This window comes from Solanum dulcamara, chromosome 12, assembly GCF_947179165.1.
Source record: "Solanum dulcamara chromosome 12, daSolDulc1.2, whole genome shotgun sequence".
In the NCBI taxonomy this organism is placed as follows: domain Eukaryota; kingdom Viridiplantae; phylum Streptophyta; class Magnoliopsida; order Solanales; family Solanaceae; genus Solanum; species Solanum dulcamara.
This window is the reverse complement of record NC_077248.1, coordinates 49638454-49666346: the sequence shown is the minus strand read 5'-3', so window position 1 is coordinate 49666346 and position 27893 is coordinate 49638454. Positions and strand designations below refer to the sequence as shown.

The window sequence follows — 27893 nt, the reverse complement described above, 5'->3', positions numbered from 1 at the left end:
CACTGAGTTGATGAAGTGGTACTTGACAACTGATGGAGAAGTTAGTTAGGCAAGAAGGACATTTTGCAGTTTAGTCCAGTTGTAGTTTATTTATTGCATTTTAGCCCTTATTTTGGAGCAGTTAGGATAGTACGATGCGTCAGCTAGATTCCTGGTAGAGAGGCTTGGCCAAGGCCTATATCTGTACCTATCACTGCATTATGAGAATTATGAATGAAAATACAATTAGTTAACCTAGTTTCTATTTTATTCAGTTCTTCTTTTCTTTCTTCTTCTTAGCTCTACGTTACTATTCCATTGATTTTCTCCGAGTTGCAAATTCCTTTTGCAACATTTGGTATCAGAGCACTGTCCTGAGCACTGTGGGAACCATGGCTAACAACATGAAGGAGATTAAGGATGTGTTCGATCGCATGACATTGGAAATGGCTAACTTTACAGTTAGGCAGAATCGGATTGAAGAGCAGCATGAGAAGGCCATTGCTGGCCTGCGTATATCTCTAACCACCATACAGAAGGTGGATCGAGGTAAAGGAACCAATATCAGTGAAGGACCAAGTGAGATTTACACCCTATCTGGTAACCTCATGGTTTGGGCTACTTCTGTTTCTGCGGGAATTCCACCAGGATTTCTCTCTCCAGGAGGCTGCCAGTATGGTACTTCACAGTACTAGCAGTACCAAACACCAGTAGGAGAACAATACCATCAGCAACAAGGTTATAGCAGGGGTTAACAGTTCTTTGCTCATCCAGGCCAAATTCCAGCCACATGCCAAGGAGGGGGAGGATTCAATGCCACTGCCAACCAATCTCCGATGACTCACAACAGTGTATCCATGACTCGCCTAACAAAGGTAGATTTCCCTCGATTTGATGGTACCAATCTTAGAACATGGATGTTTAAGGCAGATCAATTCTTCTTGTACGATGATACTCCAGTTGGTCTGAAGGTCAGAGAGCTTCCTTACACTTCGATGACACAACCATAGAATGACATCTTTCTTACCTTAAGAGAATATTTCACTTACCTTATCGAACTTGGGATGAGTATGTCTATGCCTTGATGCATAGATTTGGGGGTGATTATGAAGACCCAATGTCTGAGTTTAAGTTGGTAAAACAGCATGGGTCTGTGAAGGACTATCAGAAGGAGTTTGATAGGATTATGACTCGGCTAACTATTTTGCCTGAACATGCTATCAGTGGGTTCATTACGGGGTTGAAACCAGAAATTGGATTTCCTGTGAAAACCATAGCCCTTTTACACTTCCTCAAGCTTACCAGTTGGCTAGGAACACCGAGTCACAGTTGCAGGCTCAAATGAGGTTGACTAGAAACATCATGTCCAGATGGGGTGGTTCTTTCCAGAAGAATGGTTACAACCCTGCTTTTAATAAAAATACAGGGATCAGGAAAGAACCAGTGGCAAATTTCAATAGAGAAAGGAGTAGAAGATTGACACAGGCTGAATTGAGTGAAAAGAGACAGAAGGGTTTGTGTTGTTTCTGTGATGAAAAATTTGTTCCCAACCATAAATGTGCTACATCCAACAGACTCCATTTGTTGGAGGTGGATGAAGAGCATGAGGTGATTGTAGTGGATGAGCCACAGCAGACACAACCCACTTTTGAGCAAGAAGGGGAAAAAGAAGTCTGTGAAATTTCTTTACAAGTCATTCAGGGGGTATCTGGCTACCAAACTCTGAGGGTCACTGGCTATTGTGATCAAGGGCCACTCAACATCCTCATTGATCCAGGTAGCACACATAATTTCATGGAGGAGTTAGTAAAAAAGTGGGGTCTTGTGATTCAAACTGTGAATCCACAATTGATCAAGGTAGCTGATGGAGGCATTAGGCAGACTGTGGAAGCATGTAAAGGGTTCAATTGGCTGATGGGAGGTGCTTCTTTTGAGGATAACTTCCTCCTCATTCCTTTAGGGTCTTGTGACATCATTTTAGGGATCCAATGGCTTAAACCCTGGGTGATTTGTTTATGAACTTTTAGACACTGACCATGAAATTCCAATACCAAGGAAAGGAGTCTATCTTGTCGGGAATTAGGGATAATATCAAGACAGTAGATGTTAAAAACATAGGCAAGATGGCTGAGAGTGGAGCTCAATTATTCATGACCAATGTTATGCCAACGACCAATGAAATAGTGGACAGTGGGGAGGAAATTCCTGAGATTTTAGCACTGACTAAGGAGTATGACCATAGGATTCCTTTGGAGAACAACAACAACCCAGTCAACCTCAGACCCTATAGATATTCATCTAAGCAGAAGGATGTCATTGAGAAACTTGTGCAAGAATTATTGGATCAAGGTATTGTTCAACCAAGCTATAGCCCTTATGGTTCCCCAGTGGTGTTGGTAGGGAAGAAGGATGGTTCATGGAGGCTATGTGTGGATTTTAGAGCCTTGAACAAAGCTACTATAAAGGACAAGTTTCCAATTCCAATAATTGAGGAATTGTTGGAAGAAACTAGGAGGTTCCAAGATATATTCCAAGATAGATTTGAGGTCTGGATACCACCAGATCAGAATGGCCAGTGAAGACATTCACAAAACAGCATTCAGGACCACTCTGGGCAGTATGAATACTTAGTGATGCCATTTGGTCTCACTAATGCCCCATCTAGTTTTTAGAGTTTGATGAATCATGTTTTCAAAGAGTACCTTAGAAAATTTGTGTTGGTATTCTTTGATGATATCTTAGTATATATTAGCAGCTTGGAGGAGCATTTAATACACTTGAGGATCACTTTTGAACTATTACTACAACATAACCTAGTGGCAAGGAAGGATAAATGTATATTTGGAGCTTATAAGGTGGAATACTTAGCTCACTTCATTTCTGCTGAAGGGGTGGAGACTACTGTAGTCAAAGGCGTGCTTTAAACGCGCTTAAGCCCTGAAGCGAGGCTCGAAATGTGTTGAGCGCTTCGCGTCGCTTTATGTGCGCTTCAGTGTCGTCATCAAGGTTCTAAGGCAAACTTTTCCTTGCCAATGAGCCTCTTCTTAGGAAGTGACACTAAACAATTGATATTTCACTTTATCATAATTTGTTTTCAATTTCTTTGGTCATATATTTGTCGTTCATGTTTATAATTATTAATCTTGGACTAAACATATATATTTGTATTTTTTTCTCCCTTTGCGCCTTTTTTTTATTAAAGCCCACGCTTTATTTGCACTTTGAGCTTAAAGCCCAAACGGACCTTAGAGCTTTTTTGCGCTTTTCACCTTTGATAACACTGGTGGAGACTGATCCTAAGAAGGTGGCTGTTGTGCAACAATGGCCCATCCCTAGGAATATCAAGGAATTGTGATGTTTTCTTGGCTTGGCTGGATATTATAGGAGATTTATCAGACATTATGGGATCATAAGTAAGCCTCTGACAGACTTGCTTAAGAAGGAAGGGTTTCATTGGTCCGACAAAGCTACCAAGGCCCTTGAGGATCTCAAAACCCCCCTCACTTCTGCTCCAGTGTTAGCATTGCCTGTTAGTTCTATCCAGTTCATTGTTGAAACTGATGCTTGTGATTTGGGGGTAGGAGCTGTGTTGATGCAAGATGGTCATCCAATAGCTTTCATCAGCAAAGGAGCAAACGTTTGACTTTGTCAGTATATGATAAGGAGTTGTTGGCTTTGGTTATGGCTATTACTAAATGGTCACATTATTTACTGGGAAGACTCTTTATTGTAAGAACTGATCAGAGGGCCCTCAAATACCTTTTGGATCAGAAACAACATAATGGGGTTCCAAATGAAATGGGTGGCCAAACTCATGCAGTATGATTTTGAGATTGAGTACAAGAAGGGAAGGGAGAACAAGGCAGCTGATGCTTTGTCCAGGTTGCCTATGATCGAGGTGTTCCTTCTAGCCATAACACCTGTAGATTCTACTCTCTTTCAAAGAATTAAAGAGAGTTGGATCAAAGATGGGTAATTAGCTGAGTTATTTGACAAGATTCAGAGTCACACAGGAGAATACAAGGGCTACTCTTACATTCACCAGCAACTCATGAAGCATGGGAAGTTAATGATAGGGGCTGATTCTCAGTTGAGGCAAGATCTTATCAAAGTTTGGCACGATTCACCTATTGGGGAACACTCTGGAATGGACAATACTTATATGGAGCTGGCAGGGTTGTTCTATTGGAAAGGCCTTAAGGATGAAGTGGTATCTTATATCAGACAATGTGTAATATGTCAAAGAAGTAAGAGTGATCATGCAGCTTATCCTGGTTTGTTGCAAACACTGTAGATCCCTTACACAGCATGCGCAAGTATAAGCATGGATTTTATTGATGGGCTGCTTAAGTCTCACGGAAAGACCACCATTTTGGTGGTGGTTGATAGGCTAACCAAATACGCTCATTTCATGGTATTAACACATCCCTACACTGCATCAACTGTGGCTCAAACTTTCATGGATCAGGTATTCAAGTTGCATGGAATGCCTGAGAATGTGGTTTGTAATAGGGACCCTATTTTTATTAGCATGTTTTGGCAGGATCTGTTTACTATGCAAGGGGCAGACTTGAGTACTTCAACAGCTTATCACCCTCAGTATGATGGGCAAACTGAGGTAGTTAGCAGAACATTGGAGACTTTTTTAAGTTGCTATTGTGCTGATAGTCAGAAGGACTGGAGCATGTGCCTCTCTTTGACCGAGTGGTGGTACAACACCACTTTACATTCAGCAAAACATACCAGTCCATATGAGGCTCTTTATGGACAACAACCCTCTACACACTTGCCTTACTTACTTGGTGAGGCTGTGGATAAAGAAGCTGATGGAAGCTTGACTGCCAGAGAGTTTAAAACTCAATTGTTAAGGATTCATTTAGTCAGGGCACAACATAGAATGACAGACATGGCTAACAAACACACAAGTGATAGGCAGTTTCAAGAAGGAGATTGGGTTTACCTCAAGATTCAGCCATACAGACAAACTAATTTGTCTAATCAGACTTTCAACAAACTTTCAGTGAAGTATTATGGGTCTTACCAGGCGATACAGAGGATAGGAAAGGTGGCTTACAAACTTTCCTTACCTGTGCATGTGGCCATACATCCTACTTTTCATGTTTCTCAGTTGAAACCCTGCTATGCAGTTCCAGAAGTACTTAACCACCCTCCTTTAGTAGACATTGCAAGTCACTATTGTGTTGATCCAGATAAGGTCTTAGAAGGATGATAAAATGGGGCAATAAGGCTGTAGCTCAAATCTTAGTGCAATGGAAGGACATGCCATCTGAACAAGCTACTTCGGAAGATTTTGCTAAAATGAAGCTCAGGTTTCCAACTTTTCTTCCTTGAGGACAAGGAAGATTTTTAAGGAGGGAGAAATGTTGCACTTTTGACATTGCTGATAGTGAAGTGGTTGTACTCTGAGCTGATGAAGTGGTGCTTAACAACTGATGAAAAGGTTAGTTAGGCAAGGACATTTTACAGTTTAGTCATTAGTTGTAGTTTATTTATTTCATTTTAGCCCTTATTTTGGAGCAGTTAGGATAGTAAGATGTGTCAGATTCCTGGTGGAGAGGCTTGGCCAAGGCCTATATCTGTACCTACCACTGCATTATGAGAATTATGAATGAAAATATAATTAGTTAACCTAGTTTCTATTATATTCAGTTCTTCTTTTCTTTCTTCTTCTTAGCTCTAAGTTACTGTTCCATTGATTTTCTCTGAGTTGCAAATTCCTTTTGCAACAGTGATCTTGTTATTGATCTTAGTTATTTTCCATCTATTCTTCTTAGTTTTGAGTGTTTGTATTATTGTATAGTGTTTGTATGATAATTTTTAATGCATATTATCTTGTAGATCTTTGTACTAATTTTTGTTATTGTCAGGGGGAGCTTGTCAGGCTTTTTGCCAATGATCAAAACAAAATAACATGTGGTAATTAACTTTCATTGTCAATATGTGATTCCATTGTCCACTTTGAGCAATAACATTTTTCTCTTCTTGCTTGCTGTGTGCTCTTCAACTCCTTTTGATGAATGTTTTGATATTTGCAGACCCAGACATGCAATTAGAGATCGATACCCATATTACTGAAGGCCAGGCCACGTTTAATGTTCTCATGCTTGTAGGTTGATTTTATGTAAATTTCTATTTGCTAATGGACATGAACTTACATGCTTTTTTCTATTTATTCCAAATTTTCCTTTTACAATTGTTACAGAATAATGCTCAGGAATCAACTTTTTGGGTTTCCTGTACTGAAAAAAGGATTTGATAGACACCCAAGGGTGTGACCTAGGGGTGAATCAAGTGAGTTTAGAACCATGTGGTCTCAGGTTCAAATTCCAGCAGAGACAAAAACATTAGGTGATTTTTTTCCATCCGTCCAGTCTTGGTGGATAAAGTTACTTGGTACCTATTGCTAGTGAGAGGTAGAAGGTATCCAGTGGAATTAGTTGAGGTGCGTGCAAGCTAACCAGGACACCGCAGTTATAAAAAAAGAGATATTTTTGACAGACAAACACAACATCCCATAGTATAGTGGGGAGGGTAGCATGTGGTTTAATTTGATGCAAAGTGAAGAAGTGTACGCAGACCTTACCCTACCTTGATAGAGAACATACTAAATTAATATTCTTTTTGATCAAAAGGCTAACAACATACTAAATTGGTAGAATAATGTACTTCATTAATTGTCACCATCAAGAAAGTGGTCATGAGAATCAGGAGTGGAGCCAAAGTTCTAAATATTGAAGTGCTAGGGCCTCGCCTCGCTTCGCTTCACGCTTAAAGCAAGCGCTTCGGCGCTTTTTCACAACATTGTGGGGGGGGGATGCTCTATGGAAGGGAGTGATAGCAGAGAAATATGGTGTCTTGAAGGGGAATGGAGGACCATTAACATTATAGCCTTGTACAAATGTGGTTTATAGAGGAGTATTAGAAGGGGTGGGAAGACTTAAGGGGATATATTTCCTTTAGGATTGAAGATGGTAGAAGGATTAGTTTTTGGGGACACAAGTGGTATGGATAGAGCGAGTTGAGGAAAACTTTTCCCAATTTATACAAAGTCTTATTCCAAAAGAAATTGATAGTCCAATTGGAGGTATCATGAAAGGGAGGTCCATTGGGATTTGAGACTTAGAAGAAGCCTTCGGGATTAGGAGAAGGGGGAATAGTAGAGCTTGCTCGAGAATAGGATGAATTATTCATTATTAAGCCCAATTGCCAAGGGTACTAGGGAGGGAGGAATCTTCTTTTTCTCATTGCTCTATTGGATCTCCAAGGTGCCTAGGAAGGTGTGTTTCTTTGAGTGGTTGGCAACTATGGGAGCAATTTGGATGTAGAAAATCTAAGGAATTGGAGGATCACCTGTATTAGTTGTTTTTTCATTGGGAGTTCAGGCGGAGATGTTAACCATCTCCTATTGCACTATAAAGTGGCTAGTCAATTGTGGTTTGTGGCCCTTAGCTGATTTGGAGTATAATGGTGATGCCGGCATAGTGAAGGAGGCATTGCAAAACTGGGCTCGTAGGTCACGGAAGAGGAGTCCACAGGCATGGATTGTTGCTCCATTAGCCATTATGTTGGTTACACGGAAATAGGGAAATGGGATAGTATTTGAAAGGGTTGAATAAGATATCATAAAATTGCAAAACAATCTTTTGTTCTTTTGGTGCTCCCATGAGGTTCCCCTTTGGTATAGAAGATTGAGTTTCGTTTGTAGAGAACCATATTTTGGTGTAGGTTTTCTACTTTTATTGGTATACAACTTGTATACGGGATCTTCCATTAGCACTCTACCGTCCTCATCTTTGATGCATTTCACTTGACCTAGGTCTCGAGCCTTCCTCTCTCTCGCCTTGGCAAGCTTGAACAACTTGTTATCACCTTCTTTGTCCCCTAATTCAACATACAAGCATTCGAAAGCTGTCGTTTTTGCCGTTGTGACTGCTAACTTCACGTCTTTTTTCTTCGCCTTATACCTTGCCATGTTCATCCACCTCTCGTCCTCGTTTTTGCTCTCCACCAACTTAGCATAGGCAGCCTTCATAGTGTCAACTTTGCCTTGAATGTCGCCATACCACCACCAATCCCCTCGATGGCCACAAAAATTGCTCCTCGATACCCCTAACACCTCTCTAGTTGCTTTCCTAATGCAACTGGTTGTCTTATCCCGCATGCCATTTGCATCACCATTACTCCCCCAAGCCTCCATCGCTTCTAACTTCTTCCACATCTCCCAAGCTCATGCAAGGGTTAAGCTACCCTATTTGATCCTCGGTCGATCATACAAAATCTTCTTTTTCCCTTTGTCTTCATCCCCAAGTCCATCACCAAGAGTTTAGGTTGGGCAGTAAGATTCTCAATCGCGATAACCTTGCAATCCTTACGAAGGCTAGGGGTGTTCATGGTTTGATTTGAGTCGGTTATTGATTAAAATTATAACCAAATCAATTTAATCGATTTTTAAATGTCTAAAACCATAACGAAATCAAGTAAAATAATAACCACCAGTTTGGTTATTGTCGGTTTGGTTCGATTTTTCGGTTTATGACTAGCCGGGACAATTCAAATATTCTCTCTCTACATTCTTCAAATTTCTTATGAAGCTCTTTTTTCCTCACGGCGCACGCCCACAAGGGCGAACTTTGCTGCATATTGAGGGAAAGACATGCTGATGGCAAATCAGGTGGACCAAACTTGCAATGCAATTTAGATTTAAAAGAACAAGTGAAACAGAGGTTCCAAAATACAAACAACTTTGTCCATTAAAATGAAAAAATTACATATTTAAACTAAACTAACTAGAGAATTCATAATATAAATAATTATAAATTTTATGTATATAATTATCGGTTTGGTTCGGTTATTTATTCGGTTATTTTTTACTATAATCATAACCAAACCAAATATTATCGGTTTTTCAAATTTAAAACCAAACCAAACCAAACCAAATGTCGATTTTTTTATTCGGTTTGGTTTTGGTTTTAACCAAAACTGTGAACAACCCTAACGAAGGCCTCTATCATGCTTCCGAATGAGTAGGTAGTCAATCTGAGTTTTGGCCACTGTGCTACCCTATTTCCAATCCTTTTTTGGAAAGCATGAATTAGATACCACTACCTCAAAAGCTTTAGGAAAATCCAATAGCGATGCTCCTCCTCCGTTTCTAAACCCAAATCAAAACTGCCATGCAGACTGTCATACCCAATGTGACCATTGAAATCTCCTCCAGGCTCCAGTGAATAGCTTCTCGGAATGCGGTATACCCCTCACCACCTTATAAAAAAACAATTGTCTGGTATGTTTAAGGTAACAAGTTTCAAAAGTTTTATAGGCACAAATGTTCCAGCATGCTTAATACTAATAGTTCAAAAGTCTTCATTCATTTCTTTCTTAAATTTTGTACTGATTCAAACTATATCATATAAATTGGAATAAAGGGAGCATTCGTTTCGAATGTGCATTAAGAAAACTTATTAACTTCTACTCAGGCTTAACAGATTCCGTTAGCCAGATTGCACTCAGCAGGCAATTAAATGAGTCTCCTCCTCTTTTATTGCTCAAGTGCTTGAGAGTTCAGACAGGCTATTCAAAATATTTTATTGATGACATTACCTTTCCCTGGATAGGCAAAGAGATGTTCATTTTCACCTCTTTTTCCACCTATAGCCTCTCTCGCAGTTGCTGACGCTCAATTCATTTTCTGGATAGCTTAGGTACCAGGTATCCTTTCTGTTGAAGCTAGTGTTATAGATACATCAACGGCTATTGGGAAAATATTTCTTAAGCTACTTGGATAATAAGCCCTATCGAACAGAACAAATTTCACTATGTGGCTCATGCTTCACAAGAGATTGACAACTGAAGAGAGATTATCTAAATGGGGTATGGAAGTGTCCAAAACCTGTATATTGTGCCAAAATGCATATGAGACCATAGAGCACTTGTTTGTCCACTGCCAATTTTCCATTTTCTTATGGAACAGATTGCTTACATGGATGGAGTATCCAGCATTGGAAGGGGAAGTCCTTAAAAGCTCAAATCTTTAAGATCATCATGACAGAATGTGTGTATGGTCTATGGATTGAAAGGAACAACAGAATTTTTTTGTGAAGAAGAGTAGATCTGTAGTGTGTGTGGCCAAAGAGATGCCTACATCACTATTGTTAGATCTCAGCCTAGCATAAGGAATGTCCTGAATAACCTTAAATTCTGAGCAATATGATTGTGTTAGAGATCTTGTGTGATGAGATTCAATTTTGAGAACTAAGCATGCTGTGTTAGTTGCTTGAATTGTAATGATTGCTACTAGTAATTAAATACAACCGTTAGTTACTAAAAAAAGAACAGAACAAATTAGAGAAATGAGTACAGAGATGATAATTCATTGGTTAGGACTTACACTTGTTAGCCTTAACTCTTTTAATTTGTTTTGGACTTTTTTCATATACTTGAATTCATAAAATGTTTGGTTAGAATGGAATTCATGCATGTGTTGTTCAGTGTTTTATTTTGAGTCAACTATGTTATCATTTTGCTTAGATATCATGGTTGTCAATATGATGTGAGATTTCTCAGGACAATCTCTTCTATTTCTTTGGTTCTGCTTAACAGGTGGACTCTTCTGAGAACTGGGAACCAGCTACTATATTTTTGCGGCGATCAAGCTTCCAAGTAAAGGTTCATAGAACACAAGATGTTGTAATAGTGGAAAAAATTTCCAAAGAATTGTCGGTATGTGTTTTCCTTTGACGGATTAATTACTTAAAATCTGGATTATTTATTAATAGAATTTACTAATTGGTACTGATCTAGCATGGGTCTTGAGAAGCTGAGTTCATCATTTACCTACGAATGTATGATAATGTGAAGATATGCATCCATAGTCTTAAACACTAGGGGGTCGTTTAGTAGAGTGTATTAGAAAAAATAATGCATGCATTAGGCTTTGTGTAGTATTAATACATTGTTTGGTACACTTTTTTAGTCTATGTATAGCTAATGCTTGCATTAGTTATACACTCTATTGTGTATTGAGATGTTTATTACTAATACTATGGATTTTCATGTATTAGTAATACAACGAGTTTTGACACATGCATTAGATTGATAAATGACATAACTACCCCTCAAATCCCTCTCAAGACATTTCCCATTTCCCAAAGCTAAAGAGTGTGGAAGGTATTTGTGTAAATGAACTTTTTTTGATATAAGTTATGTAATGCATTTTATTTTTAATACACCAAACCAAACACTGCATAAGAAATAATCTTAGCATAACTAATGCAAGCATTACTAATGCAAACATTACTAATACATTCTATTCAGCATTATTCTTATATACCTTACCAAATGACCCCTACATGAGATTATAAATATGGCTTCTAGAGAGAGATGATCCTACTTCTCTGTAGATTGTAGGAAGAGGGAGAATATGTCTTTCAAGGAAGCTTTAGCATGGCCAACTTGGACCTAGGAGGAAGATGCCGGTGCCGGAAAAGTTTTATTCAAGAATTGAAATTTGATGGCAAAGAACTGATGAAACTAATTTGTGATAGTAAAGGTGCACTATATAGTGCAATCCCATGATTCGCGAAAGAATGAAACTAACAGAGATAATTTGTTAATTTATCTGAGAGAACTCAGAGAAGAGTGTTACGAAATTATGAAATTATGTAGAGTGTTAAGAGATTGTTACTTTATTTTAGAGAAGATTATTATGATATTATAAAATAATGCAATGTTAAGAATGTTATATAATTAAAAATACGAATGTGATAGAATTCTTTAAATATGCATTTTTTCCTTAATGATAACATGTGCACTATCTGAGTCCCATAGTTTGAGGAATAACCATGATGAACATGCCCAAAATTCTTCTTCCTTTTTCTAGATTCCATTGAGATACAATGCCAGTATGTCTGCAGGTTTACATTCAGTAGCACTTTTATTAGAAAAATCATCCCGGTGAGATTAAGTGTCAAATGGGTGGGTTGGGCTGAATTTGAACAGGTCAAAATGGGTTGAGTTAATAAATGAGCGGGTTATTAATCTGCCCAAAAGTTACTTGGGCTGAAATGGGCTAAAATGCATGTCTAACCCAACCCGCATCTTTCTTACTTTGTTCATTTGTAATTTTTTAATATCTAATAAAACTATTTTTTTCTTTGTTATGATTGTATATAACATATCAAATTTAAAAAATTCTTTTTGAAATATTTTTACAAGATCTCTCATGGGTCAATTCGGGCTACATATCAACCTAATTTTTTATGGGCTTAAATGTGTTCAGCTTGGCTAATAAATTGTCGGGTCAATAATCAGCCCATTATTGGGCAGGTCAGACGGGTTATATTTTCATGGGTTAATTTTGCCACATCTAAGTGAGATTTACAAATACTGTTGAAGTGATCACCATTAGCTTTGGAAGAAAAAATGGGCTTATTCTTTCCCAGAGAAAAAAAGGGACTGGCTAAAGATGTGGAGCTCTAGACTTGGTAGACTGTTGTCTTGACATTTGATTTGATGTTAGTTCACCAAATTTCCATTGGAAAGAAGCTGTTGGTTGCATCCTGGATTTTATTCTCTTTCATTATTTTAAAAAAAAACATAATAACACAATTATACACGATTTTATTAATTGAATCATCAACTGCTGGGGCTTAATGATGTTGATTGTCGTGACAGTACATTAGTTGGAGCGATCAACTCATTAGTATATGATTTCTTGTTGTAGTGAGGAAGAGGATGTAACCAACTAGCTGTGTTTTGTCGTAGTAGTCCATTAGTTGGAGCAATTAACACATTAGTTTATGATTTCTTGTTGTAGGGAGGAAGAGAATGTAACCAACTAACTGTGTTCTGTGGGCACATTAACTAACAATTGATAGGTTCTTATGGCTTATACCTAAAAAAAGGAAAGGAAAAATCTATAATAATATAGTAGCAGCAAGCAAAAGAAGCTCATTTTATGGAGGTTTAGTCACATTGTTCTTGAATTTCCTAATGACAATCATATGAGGCAAAAATTAGTAATTTAAAAATGTTGAAGATACCATTATTGATCAAAGGATGAGTAAGTTTCTTGTACTTAGGGCAGGTGGGTGTGAGGGGGGTCAATACTCGCAAATTGAAGTAAATATATAGAATACAGGCTTTAACTGTATGGCGGTAAAGTTCATGAATCTACAGAATAGAAATTTGTACTATTTATCTGATTGTCAAACATTTGAGTGTTATTCTAAATATTCTCTGTGCAGATCAAAATTCCAAGTGGGCTATCAACGCAGTTTGTTATCACATGTTCTGATGGGTCTTCACATCCCTTCAGTACAAACAACGATATAAGGTACTATACCTATCCCTTTTAGCTTAGCATTTTGGCTTTTGGGTTAAAATCATGTGAGGTTGAAAAGTCGTCAGTTGTCCTATAATGCTGTAATCATTGTCACGCCCCGGGAGGGTACCCTAGACGTAACCGACACTCAGAAACCATTTCTGGCTCCCAAGCGAACCACATAGCCTGATCACACATCCGTTCATTCATTCAATCAGCGGAAGACAAAAAAAAATAAAGAGAATATTCGGTGGGCAACTCAAAACATCAATCTAACTCAAAGAATAAAGGTCATGGGCCAACAAATCAACTCTAATATTTGTCATTAAAAATAGTTTGACAAGAGTAATGTAAGGAAATAAATACTCAATCGACCCTTCACTATCTAGTCTATGAAGCCTCTATCACTACTATCTAATTGGTGCCAATGACATGCTCATGGCTACCTCAAGTAAAAATGGAAAGGGCTAACTCGACGCAAGAATAACATAAGCGGTGTCCTCCGAATGTAGGGAAGGCCTCACCAATACGCTGAGTGTGCATAGATCCTCAATGGTGCTCCTATTGACGATCTCTTAAACCTGTCTCTGCATCATGAAACGATGCAGGTCCAAATGGACGTCAGTACGTGGAATGTACGAGTATGTAATATGGCAGAATGAAACATACCTCAAGGAAGAGTAACATCGAATCAACTATCTCAAATCAGAAAGGTAGGAGAGACTCACATAAGACGTCATAAGTCTAAAGTAAGAATACATTTCTAGACAAAGACCAATCACACATCATACAATCCAATCCAATCATACACAATACAGTTCAATCAAATCATATATCATCCGATTCAATCCAATCGTATACAATCGGTTCAACCCGGTCATATACGATCCGATCCAATCCAATCGTATATCCTTCCATTCAACCCAATCAACATATCATCTAATCCAATCCAGTCCAATCGTACACTATCAAATCACAATTCATCTAATCCAATCCGATCAATGCAATCAACTCACAATCAACTCAACGGGACTCAACTCAATAAATATGCAAATTAAGTTATGCAATGTCTTACAATTCAACTCAATCATCTACAATCACATTCAAACCAATCATATCAAGTACAATCCATTCAATTGGGAGTTTCTCTAACCGACAACCATCACCATATGAGCGAGTGATAGTACAACAAGCCGACGTTGTTGCCACGTCCGTTCATACCTTGCCAGGGTATGAACGAATCAACCAATCATGGATCCAATCCAAGCAAGTCCTATAATGCCAGAACAATAAAATGGGAAGCATCCGACTTTAACGGTTCCATCCCCTCCTACGTTTGGCGACGTAGTTTATTGGCTCGAGTATGGACTATACTCTTACCCAATTCGGTGCTCGATACTCCTCCCAAGACTCAATATGCTCATATCTATCAAGTGAGTAAAATACTCAAAATACTCATTTAGTCTCATTGGACTCTTTCAAATCAACTCATTTAGTCTCATTGGACCTTCTTTCAAATCGACTCATCTCAAATCATCAAACTCTTCTCTTTAAATTGATACCATCTCAACTCAATGGATGTAGAAAATATTATATGCATTTAAAATATAATTCCAACTCCTCAACTCTACCTCAAAATAGACATTTTTATGTAAAAATGTTCAACTCATTTATACTCAAAATACTCATGTTCAAAATAATTAAAAGACTTTTCAAACTCAACTCATGCTTAAACTCTTTTTAAATCATAGATGAAACTAATAATTCTTTAGACTCAAAATAGTGTGTAAATAGTTTATGCAAAAAGGTTCACAAATAATTTATTTAAAGCTCCTCCTCAAAAGATCATTTATTTTCAAAATATTCCTAAGACTCCAATCAACTCAAATTATGCACATCACATACCACAAAATCACATTAGACTCCAATCCACTTCATCACACAACATCCTCATCAACATAACCTCTCCATTCACATCATGGTCAAATACTATTATTCACATCGTCATCAAACATCATCATCACATCATCATCATCATCAAACATTATCATCACATCAATCGTCAAACATCTATTCCAAAATCCTTATTTTAGTCCTATGTTCAATTTATGGAAGCAAAGGGGCATTCTTAACTATCCAATTCATTCTTTTCATTCCAATCAATACACATATACACACAACCATCCATCTCAACTCAAGAAAAATTATGATCAAAGAAATCTCATCTTGGGTTCATGTGAATGAAACATGAATCCATACTCTCAACAAAACTCAACTCAAGAATATCGTCAACATCTATAAATCTATATACAAAGGTACATTTGTAGTCAATAATTATGAAAGATAACTATTTAGTAACTCAAGTCATTAAAAACATCAATCAACCAAAAGTAGCTAAAAACATTCTATGGTTTAGGAAAACTTTCAAGAAAAACCTTCTTAGAAGGTTCAACTCTTTCACAACTCCTATCCAACACATCTATGGGCATATGGAAGAACTCAATCCATATTTTAGGTTAACCTTACATACCTTGTGAAGACTTTGAAGAGACCTAGTTGTTGGGTCTTCAATGGGAGACTTGAATCCTTGAAACTCTTGAAGGCACCCTTTGTTGGAGATGGATTTGGGGAAGAAGAAGAAGAAGAGAGGGAAAATTTCTAGGAATTTTTAGAGAGAGAGAGAAGCTGAAAATAATGGTCCAAAATGCTCAAGGATGGTGTATATATAATTTGGAAAAAGTCCAAGTTGCCCCCTTCAAATATCTGGAAAATTGGGCAAAAGTCTTGCTGGCGCTATAGTGGCGCGTCACGCCACTGCAGCGCCAAGCCAAAATAGGCTTAAAACCCTGCACATCTAATAGTGGCGCGTCGCGCCAAGCCCCAAACTACTGAGGCTGTTTTCTGGCGCTATAGTGGCATGGGGCGCCACTGGAGCGCCAAGCCTAAATTTCGCCCAGGCCTGAAATTCCTGCAGTACTAGTCTGTAGTAAAATGGCCATAACTTTTGACTCCAAACTCCAAAAATTGCAATCTTGGTGGCGTTGGAAAGAAGACTCAAATACCTTTAATTTGGTAGGTCGTGGGCCACCCAGTTCTTTATATCCTAGGAGATATGGTCGTTTGAAGTTGACCCTTATACTAACTCCTCCGAAAACTTAATCGATTGGAGTTCTTTGGACTCTACTTGGTGTTAGAGATCCCTTATGACCCCTAAACACATCTAACACACTTCAAATACTTAGGAATTAATCTTAACTCATGTGTAGAATTACAAGTCCTCCGGTCCGAGTCTACCCACACGTGAAGAAATGTTCGAGTCTTTGCGAAAAAATTTCCGGGGTGTCACAATCATGTACAGGGCATATAACTTCTTGTGAATTTTTTGCTTAATAGGTTCAACTCAGTCACGCAAAACTAAAGTTGTAAGCAAGCCATTGAAATGGTATTGAATCGTAAATTCTTGGTTTAGGAGAATATCTAATTTAGGGGTGATATCCACATTAATAACACAAGTAAACAGTGATAGATTATGTTGAAGAGATTAGGATTTTATCATCTCATCTCTCTTTAAATTACTTTTCTAAAAGTGTGTTAGGGTCACATATTATGCAAGTAAATGAAACCCCCTATATGTTCTGTATAATGTAAATGATTGAAAAAATCCACATATTCCTAGCATAGAATCATTTATTAATTATTCTGCAAGTGCTTTTCCAGATATGGTTCTTTGCAATGTTTGTTCCGGTTGTAAGTTGTTTGTCAGCAACTATATGTATAATACTTTACCTAATTATTCCATCTCTTATAATCTGTAGCTAGAGAATTTGAAACACCTTTCATGATATGTTGTGTACTTTATTTTTTATTTTTGGATAAAGTATTAAATTGTAAACTTCTTATGGGGAGGTAGCTTTTCATTTTTCATTTTAAAAGGGATAATGCATAGGTACCCCCTAAACTATGATCGAAATTCTGATCGAAATTCTAGCCGACACATCTTAACTAGGATCCTATTACCCCACCCCCCTTCCCGAACTCATTTTTTCTGTATTTTCATGCACCTTTTGTGTTGATGTGACACTTTCAACCAGGTAAGTTGGTGCGTTTGTGCAACACACGCCGCCACGTGTGTAAATATATATTTTTTTATTTTTTAGTTTTTTTAAGTCTTCTTATTTTCTTTATCTTATATTTTGATTAAGTTAATACACATAATTTTTATAAAAATATTAAGCCTTGTATTAAAAAAAATTCATTTTTTTTACTTTCATTCATTGTTTATTCTCGTTTTATTTCTATTTATTTTTTTAAAAAAATTCTTTTCCTTTCCTTTTGATTTGATTTCAAGTTTAATTCCAAATGCCTTGTATTTTAGTTGATTTTGGACTGATATCAAAATAAGTGAAAAAATCAAATAAAACATAAAAAAATTAAAACGTTAAATTAAAGGACACTTGTTAAATATTTTTTTAATTAAAAAATACACATAATTGTTTTTTAAAAAAATGATTGAAAAAATAAGAAATTAATGAAAGTGAAAAAAAAGTTTGAAATGATGAAGAAATTAAAATAAATATTTTACAAAGAAAGAAATGAAAATAATTAAGTATATATAAGTTTTAATATCAATAATTATGTGTACTAACTAAATATAAAATGATCAATTAAAAAAGGACATCTGTCCAATTTTTTCGCTCATCACTTGCCTTCAAAAGAGCGTGGACACTCTCTATGCCACATCAACATTTAGGGTGTATTTATTTTATTTTAAAATAGTTTAGAGGGGTAATGTTACATGAAATAAGAGATGAGAGCCAAACTCCATTTATTAGTTAGCTTTCCCAGAAATTAGTTAGTCATTTCCAATTGATAGTTATTAGTTCAAATGTTTCTTACAGAAATAGTTACAAGCAGTTAAGCACAACACTCGAGGATAACCGAATTAGTTAGAAGTTCAGTCCATTCCTATTCAATATATAGTTGCATACATTCCTTTACAATCATATATGGAAATTACAATCTTCTTCTCTTAGATTTTATTTCTCTTCTCTCTCAACTATTCTTCTCTAATTGATCTTCCTGAACTTAGTCACTTAATCCTCAAATCCTTCGTGTTCCTGCAATCAGGTAACATTGGTATCAAAGCTATTCTTTTCTTGGTAGAAGTGGCAAAGGGTACTCGATCCAGTGGAAATCCAAGTAATGAAGCACCAGATACAATTGAATTACGTGAGATGATGCAATAATTGATTACAGAAGTAGGCACTTTGGCTGGGAAGGTTTCTTCTCCGGAAAGGATCAAGCAGTGGTCGACTTGACGAATCAGGTTACAGCTAGGGGAGTCAGGTTGGAGAAATCACCATTAGCGATGGAGGCTGATCCTTCTCGAGGGGAACAATTAGAGGAAATGATATGCAAGGAAAGGGAGAGAAATTTCCACTCCCACCATTCTAATTTCAATCGATGGTCAAGGATGGAGTTGTTGAGGTTTAATGGGGAAAATCTAAGATCATGGTTATTTAAAATTGAACAGTTTTTTTCTATGGAAGGAGTTCCAGCAGATGAGAAGGTAGGAGTAGTTGCTTTAATATTGAGGGTGAAGCTATTCAGTGGCACCTGTCCTTTATGGTGGAAAGGTTTGGGAATGACTTTGATGACCCTATGGAAGAGATCAAGACAGTTAAACAGATGAGTAGTGTGAAGGAATACCAAGTTGTGTTTGAAAGGAACTTGACAAGGGTGAATTAGTTATACACTCTATTGTGTATTACTAATACCATGAATTTCTAGGTATTAGTAATGCAAGGAGATTTAATGCATGCATTAACATGTTTAAAGACTCAATTACCCCTCAAAATCCTTTTTACATCTTTTCCACCATAATTCTTGAGGATATTTTTGTAAATAAATATTTTTATGCAATGCATGCTATTTTTAATACACTAAATCAAACAATGCATAAGAAATATTCTATCTATAATTAATGCAAGCATAACTAATACAAGAATTACTTATACACTCTATTTATCATTATTTTTATACACTCTACCAAACGACTCCTAAGGGAGGAACAGACAGACAGTTACATGAAGAGTGCAGTAATCAATTGGAATTGGTCCAACCTGTAGAACATATGGAGATCTCTATGCATGCACTAAATGGATCATTAGGGTACAAAACCTTGAAAGTGACTGGTTATCACTCAAAGAAGGGGTTAAACATCTTGATAGACACTGGAGTTCTCACAACTTCATTGATCCTGAGTTGGTCAGTCAACTAGGATGTGAGATCAGGTCTACTCCACCTCAGTTGGTTGCTGCAGTGCAACATGAAAGTGGACAAGATGACCACTATTACTTGGTTATTGCAAGGAGCTGAATTTTCAGTTGATTTCTTACTCTTACCCCATGGGTGTTGTGGAGTAGTTATGGGGTCCAATGGTTACGAACTTTGGGAGATATCAAGATGAATTTCAGTAATCTCACCATGGAATTCTGGTACAAAGGAAGGAAGCATTTACTCAGGGGACCTGGCAATAAGGTAATACCTGCTGGTGCTGATCAATCTCAACTCTGTATGATTCAAGTAATGCCAGTAGGAAGTGTAGAAGTTAAAACACATGAAACAGTTAATGTGAAGGGCACTGAGGGTGATCATAGTCTCGTGGCATTGTTGTCTGAGTTTAATAAACTATTTAAAGAACCTGCTAGTTTACCACCTTCAAGTGGTGTTTTTGCTCATAGAATTGTGTTGCAAGCTGGGACTGAGCCTATGAACAGGAGACCTTATAGATATCCTTCAGTTAAAAAGGATGTCATTGAGGGGTTAGTTCAACAGATGCTAGATCAGGGGATTATTCAGCCTAGTTGCAACCCTTTTGCATCTCTAGTTGTATTAGTTAACAAAAAGGATGGTTCATGGAGACTGTGTGTAGGCTACAGAGATTTGTTTCCCATTCCTATTGTTGAGAATCTGTTAGATGAATTGGAAGGATCCAAGATATTTTCCAAGATAGACCTGAGGTCTGGATATCATCAATTGAGAATGGCATCAGAGGATGTACCTAAGACTGCTTTCAGAACTCACTCCGGCCATTTTGAATATTTGGTGATGCCTTTTTGGCCTTTCAAATGCCCCAGCTACCTTCCAGGTCTAATGAATTCTGTATTCCATAAATATCTCAGGAAACATGTACTTGTTTTCTTTGATGATATTCTGATATGCACTTGAGGTCTGTTTTTGTAGAGATGGTGAAGCATCAACTATTGCCAAAGAGGAGCAAGTGCTTCTTTGGGGTTCATAGAATTGAGTACCTTGGTCATTTTATTACAGCAGAAGGAGTATCCACAAAAGGTAGAAGCTGTAAGGAAATGACCTATACCAACCACTCTTAAGAAACTAAGAGGGTTCTTGCGTTTAGCTGGATATTATAGAAGATTCATCCAAGGTTTTGGCATGATATGTAAGCCTTTGACTGACTTAACTAAGAAAAATAGCTTCAGGTGGTCAAGTAAAGCTCAGACAACTTTTGATAAGTTAAAGACTGCCTTGACAGAGGCCCCCGTCTTAGCATTACCTGATGTCAACAAGATCTTTGTGGTGGAAACTGATACTAGTGGGTATGGAATAGGGGCTGTTCTTATGCAGGAAGGACATCCTATAGCTTTCATCAGTAAAACTTTATCTCCTAGGCATGTTGCCTTATCTGTATATGATAGAGAACTCTTAGCTATTGTCCAGGCTGTTACTAAGTGTCTCAGTACTTGATAGGACAGAAGTTCATCATAAGAACTGATCAGAAGGCTTTTAAGTTTCTTATGGAGCAGATGTTGCACACTAACTCTCAGCTGTTATGGCTAACCAAATTGATGCCTTTTGATTATGCCATAGAATATAAAAGAGGAGTTGACAATAAGGTTGATGATGCCCTCTCTAGAGTTTCTGGTGCTGAACTATTGGCTTTGGTGGTGTCCCCCACTGATCCTGATTTATTCTAGGCTATAGTAGATAGCTGCTCTTCAGATACTGAACTTCACCAGCTCATTACAGACTTACAGGCAGATCCTACTAATAAACAGTTTACTTGGTCCCAAGGTCAACTGAGAAGGAAAGGCAAGCTAGTTATTGGGAAGGATCAAAATCTCCGAACTGAGATTATGAAACTATGGCATGCAGGTTCCTAAGGAGGTCATTCAGTTGTTGAAGCTACACTGAAGAGGCTCCTCACTTTGTTTTATTGGAAACATATGAGACCTTAAGTAAAGCAGTTTATTCATAGGTGTGATGTTTGTCAAAAGGTTAAGTCTGATCTTACTGCCTAGCCTGGCTTATTACAGCCTCTCCCTATTCCAGATGTGGTTTGGTCCCAAATTAGCATGGATTTTGTTGATGGCTTGCCTAAATCCAATGGGTACGAAGTGATCTTGGTGGTGGTTGACAGGCTCAATAAGTATGGGCATTTCCTTCCTCTTAAGCATCCTTATACTGCTCAAGCAGTTGCTAAGGTGTTCTTTGATACTGTTGTTAAACTACATGGCTTACCTGATACCATTACTAGTGATAGAGATGCTGTTTTCTTGAGTTCCTTCTGGCAAGAGATATTCACAATCCAAGGGGTACTACTTAATATTTCTACTGCCTATCATCCTCAATCAGATGGACAGACTTAAGTGTTGAATAGATGTTTAGAGACATATTTGAGATGCTACTGTTTTGAGGATGCCTCAGCTATGGCCGAGTATTGGTACAATACTTCATACCACTCAGCCATTCAAACCACCCCCTATGAGGCCTTATATGGGAGACCACCTCCTCTCCACTTGTCTTACCTTCCAGGAGAATCATCTTCAGCTGAGGTTGATTGTTCACTGGTTAGGAGAGAGCTAAAGTTACAACTTCTTAAACGTCTTCTTTGTAGAGCTCAACTGAGGATGAAACCACAAGCTGATTTTCATAGAAGTGACAGAAATTTTGAGGTAGGTGATTGGGTTTATTTCAAAATCCAACCATATAAGCAGACCACTATCTTCAGCCATACTTCCCATAAGTTGGTTGCAAAGTACTATGGGCCAGTCCAGTTGCTTACACTCTCCTATTGCCTAGTTCTGTCAAAATACATTCTACTGTGCATGTTTCCCTCTTAAAGAAGTGTTATGCAGTGCCCTCCCAGATATCTTATCTTCCTACTATTGATTTTGCTAGTCCTCATTGCCCAGAACCTGGATGGTCAAGTGAGGTAATAAAGTTGTTGCTCAAGTACTAGTCAAGTTGGTCTGGTTTTCCTGCTGATGTTGCCACTTGGGAATTTACTAATGTTCTGAAGACTAGATTTCCCTTGTTTGATCCTTGAAGACAAGGATTTTCTATTGGAGGGGAGTACTGTTACATGAAATAAGAGATGAGAGCCAAATTCCATTTATTAGTTAGCTTTCCCAGAAATTAGTTAGCCATTTCCAATAGACAGTTATTAGTTCAAATGTTTGTTACAGAAGTAGTTACAAGCTGTTAGGCACAGTACTCTAGGATAACATAATTAGTTAGAAGTTCGGTCCATTCCTATTCAATATATAGTGTATACATTCCTTTAAAATCATATGTGGAAATTACAATATCCTCCTGAACTCAGTCACTTGATCCTCGAATCCTTCATGGTTCCTGCAATCAGGTAACAGGTAATAGAACCTTAGTTAAGTTAAGGTGTCTCGTCGGGATTTCGGTCACAGTTTAGGGGGTACTTCTGCCTTATCCCTTTTAAAAAAGAGGATTCAGCTGTTATCTCTTTTGGTGCTTGTGTTCTTGGTTTTTTTTTGTTACCCACGAATTTGGTATTGGGAGTATATTGTTTCCTTAGTTACTATATTACTGTTGAATCAGGTTTTGATTATTGAACCCTAAATTGCTGCTATCTTATTGCTTTGTAGAATGCGTGATACTCTTGTGCTGACGATGAGAATCTTCCAGAGCAAGGTATTGTTTCCCTTACGATATTCTGAAATATGAGGTTTGACACTTATTTTCTTCCTTTTTAATTAACCATCTCATATGATTTGCTACCATTTATGGGTTTACCAATCATTTTGCGCATCTTTATTTGTATAGAATTTAAACGACGAAGTTTTCTGTATATTGATGCATAGCTAAATTCTAGAAAGTGTGCGCATGAAATCTTTGTTAGCATATTTGAGTCATACTGTAGTCCGATGCTAACACAAATTGGACAGTTCTTAGCACAAATAAACAGAATTGTCATCCATGGACACTTGTGTTGATTTCCTAGACTGCACTAAACTACTACCCTTTTTATTATTTGCTAAAGTTTTTTCTCTAATGTATACAAGAATATTACACTTCAATCCCACACAAGTTGGTGTTGGCTATTGAATGCTAATGACCATGTTCTCCATTTAAATTCATCTCAGGTCAACTTGATACAAAATAAAGAATCATAATAGTTGAAGTTCTATATTTCTTATCGCCATGAAGTTCTGAGATAAGGTTAAAAGAACCTCCTAGAAAGCATAGCACTTAAAGTGAATGTACTGACATGACTAAAACATTTTCCTAACTAATTGGTATCACCTGTATAGATCTTTTCTTATTGTGGCCTGCCTTTTGCTAAGGCTGCCTTATAGCTCTTTCAAGATAACTTTCTTCATGTGATTTTAGGTCTACATTGTCTCCTTTTAACATCTTCACTCACCATAGTATCACATTTACAGACCAGTGGAGAAGCAGTACATGATCCAATCATGTCAAGCAGTCTTCTCTTGTTTTATCATCAATCTGTGCTATTTGCACTTTTTGACCATTATGGTCATTTTTAATATCTTTTCTAATTTTCTAATTCATCTTAGCACATTCTCCCCGCGCATAGCGGGAGCTTTAGTGCATCGGGCTGTCCTTTTTATTTGTATTTTTCTAAACTGATCTTGTGGATGTGTAGGGCTAACAACTCAACATTAACTCCCATATAATATTGCTAGTCTTATAACTGCTATGCCGAACTTACATTGCATTTATCTATTCGTATGTTAAAAAAAGGGACCTTAGACCTATTTCAACTCCAAAATTTGGCTCACGAGGTAAGGATCGCCCGATATCATATAAGTAGACAACAGCACATTTCCTCAACCAATTTAGGATTCTGATACCCGCGTCTTCCTCCTTCCTTCCCCATCCCATGAGTAGATTTTGAGAGCTAGACAATGGAAAACATAACATGGGTTTCTAAAATTGGTAACCAAGAATTGGGGTGATATGTCTAAATTCTAATACCATGTTAAGAAAATGGATTTTTAACCTAATCTCGGCATATAAGGTGATAATAATCCATTCACTCAACTAATCTTAATACCTTTCTAAAATTTCATAAAGTTTGTTGAAAATGTAAATAAGTAAATAAAAGTGTGATTTTTATAACAGCTTAAACTTTTTCAATGAGATGTTCACAACTGATAAAAAAAAGTTAAGTGGTCACACTCTTCAACATGGTTTAGAGCAGGCAAATATTTTGAATTCGGGTTTCACCGTCACTCATTACCAAAAAAATGTTTCACATGTTTGACTTGTGAAAAAAAATTAGGTGTGCACCTGAGGAGACGTGATGAAGACTTACATAAATATAGATGTTCTTTCTCAACAATTTAAGCTTTTAGATCAAATGGTCACACAATTCAACAAACTTTGATAAATTATCTAAAGCATGTATTATATGTTTTCAGTGTTTTTTCTATTAGATTGTTCTTCCTCCGTCCTGTGTTGCTTTTCCAGTTTGCATTTTGCATTTTGCATTCCTTTAAAGAAATTATTTATAAATGTTTATTTTACTAAGTAACTTTTATTACCTCCGTCCCATATTAAATGTGCATCTTACTAAAAATGTTTGTTCCATATTACTTGATCACTTACTAAATCAACATAGAATTAATTAATTTTTTTCTATTTTACTCCTACAATTAATATGATCTTTTGAATGTAAACAATTTTCAATACTAGCTATTTCTATACTCTATGTAAACAAAGGCAAAATGGTAAAGTCTTCCAATATATTAATGATTTCTTAATCACCGTGTAAAGTTGAAAGTACTCATCTAATATGGGACGGAGGTAGTACTAACTACGCTTTGGAAATCTAAATTTGACTACTAGTACTCCAATAAGTTTGGAAAATAGTTACTTAAAAAAGACAAGGGTAAATTGAGAAACAAAAATTAGTTGTCTTTTGGTTTGCTAAAATGGACAAGTAAAAGGAAATTTTTTAGTTAGCATATTGTACTAGTAAAAGGGAGTGGAGGGAGTACTATATAACAGCTTGCATATCTATCTATACTATCTTAAAAGTATGAACTCCCAAACTTGAATGTTAAATTATTATAATACCCCAACTTAAAACACCCAATGTAGTATATTTTTTTATATTTTATATTATATTATATTAATTTATTTATATTATACTAAAAGTAGACACCTTTTCACATTGAAGGATTGTGACTATTCTAAAGAGTTATTACTTTTTCAAAGAATTGTAACTTTTTGGAAGGGTTGTGACTTTTTCGATGAGTTGTGACCTTTCCAAAGTGTTATGACTTTTCTGAAGGTTGTGACTTTTTTGATAAGGCATAATAAGCACATGTTCATACTATTCTTTGTTGGCTATAAATAGAGAGGTTCCGAGAGATGTCACATTACCTTATCTATATCTAAGTTGTATGTTATAAACAGATATAGATGGTTTAGGATATTGATTTCACAACTTTCAGTATGCACACAGTTAGTAACCATTATTCAAAGAAACTTATACTTTATTATTCCATTTATAATCATTTATTTAAATTTTTGGTTTAACAATATTGACACTATTTTAAAAATTAGTGTGCTACATGGTTTGACATTCACTTGCAACACACGTGCATCAAAACTACTATACACAAAAAAAATTATTGACCGACCAGGATTTATCGAGTGGACATCATATTTTACTCTTATCATTCAGCTTGAAGTAATAAAATTTTATATATTGATTACTTTATAATAGAAGATCTCTGATATTTTTCTTACATTTATGTTGAGGTAAACCTTTCTTAGTGACTTCTATTGGGTGCTACAGATTCATGAAAATGCTGGCTAAATTCTACCCCTCACTTTTTGTGCAGGCATTGGATGAGAAGAGAAAAGGGAAAATATAAACCTTTACTTTCTGTATAGGTGCATTATTTATGGCCATTGTCATTCTTTATATGAACCAATAAAAAAGTTAACAATAAGCAGCAGGCTTTTGATCAAGAGTTTTGAGCTACTAGGAGAAAGATACTCTTTTTCTTCTTTCTAAATCTTGTAGTTGTAAACTTGTAACTTTATACGGTGCTTATGCACCATGTGTTGTATCATTGTATTAGATCGTCTTTTTTGCCCCTTTGGCTTGAATTGTCTATTTTTCTCCCTGTACTTGTGAGAAATCAGAACCAGTGGCTGATTGATTTTATTAATTAAATCAATCATATCAAAGTCAATAGTTGTGCCAATATCTTTTGTCAAAGTTACTATATCTTTATTTAGATACTAAATTGATTATGTCAATGTAATAGATGTCCAATGTGATGGCATACAGAAATACTGAAATGCTATAATGTTGAATAACTACAACACTCTAGATTTGAAAATTGACCCGTAAGTCTCACCGTGAGCACTCAAGAGGCTTTATGCTATTGGTTCAAGAAAATATGATTATGTTGTTCTCTTAGATTGGTCCTAACCTGTAAAAGTGGGTGTAAACAATAAATTTTCGAGCCGAAAAAAGTAAATAATCAAGATCGAAAAATTGGAATAACAATGAGGCTATTTGGGACAAGGTAGGAGCGACAGGATTAAAGTAGTCGAGATGAGAATGTTGAGATGAATGTGTGGGCATACCAGGAGCGACAGGATTAGAAATGAGGCTATTCGGGACAAGGTAGGAGTGGCCTTAATTTGATTGGTCAGAACATGTCCTATATACACGTGGCATTATTTTAGTGACTCATTTAATTTGACTTAGATTGCCACATAACTTCGACATGTGGCATGATTTTAGTGGCTTATTTAATTTGACTTGGATTGCCACATAATTTTGGCACATGACATGATTCTAATTGCTCATTTAATTTGACTTGGATTGCCACATAACTTCGACACATGGTGTACTTTTAGTGGATCATTTATTTGACTTGGATTGCTACATCATTTGGACTATTTTCTTGAATTTAATATAGTCCAAATTAATTTACGGATTTAAATTCAATATAATTTTAATGTTTACAAATGCCTCCTACTTCAAGTCTTGTCAAAAAATATATATATTTTTTTGAAGACTGGACTTGAAGTATTTTAATTGAGATCAATATTAAATTATACATGTAAATCTCGCGCGCCATAATCGGATAAAGACAAAAAATTGAAGGACCTTATATAAGCATGATGATCGAAGTTATAATAATAATAATTATTATATTCTTTATGCTTGAAACCATAATCCACTTAGAGGGATAGTTAATGTCGGTCAATGACTACAATTAGTAGTCCAATAATTCAAGTCCTT

The 27893-nt window shown here is 36.6% G+C and overlaps 1 protein-coding gene across 3 annotated transcripts in view; it reads left to right on the top strand.

The window, feature by feature from the left end:
* Nucleotides 1–26841, top strand: part of LOC129875936 (uncharacterized) — a 44554-nt gene extending 17713 nt beyond the window's left edge. Inside the window, exons 15-20 of one of the 3 annotated variants that reach the window (XM_055951184.1) lie at nucleotides 5868–5916; nucleotides 6036–6106; nucleotides 10600–10719; nucleotides 13245–13333; nucleotides 23242–23287; nucleotides 26473–26841. In XM_055951184.1, the coding sequence (XP_055807159.1) occupies nucleotides 5868–5916; nucleotides 6036–6106; nucleotides 10600–10719; nucleotides 13245–13333; nucleotides 23242–23287; nucleotides 26473–26505 (408 nt within the window). In that variant the 3' untranslated portion in view covers nucleotides 26506–26841. Of the gene's footprint in view, nucleotides 1–5867; nucleotides 5917–6035; nucleotides 6111–10599; nucleotides 10720–11399; nucleotides 11503–13244; nucleotides 13334–23241; nucleotides 23288–26472 lie in introns of those variants that run through there. The other 2 variants (XM_055951185.1, XM_055951186.1) reach the window with 2 other exon arrangements.
* The last annotated feature ends 1052 nt before the right edge of the window (nucleotides 26842–27893 follow it).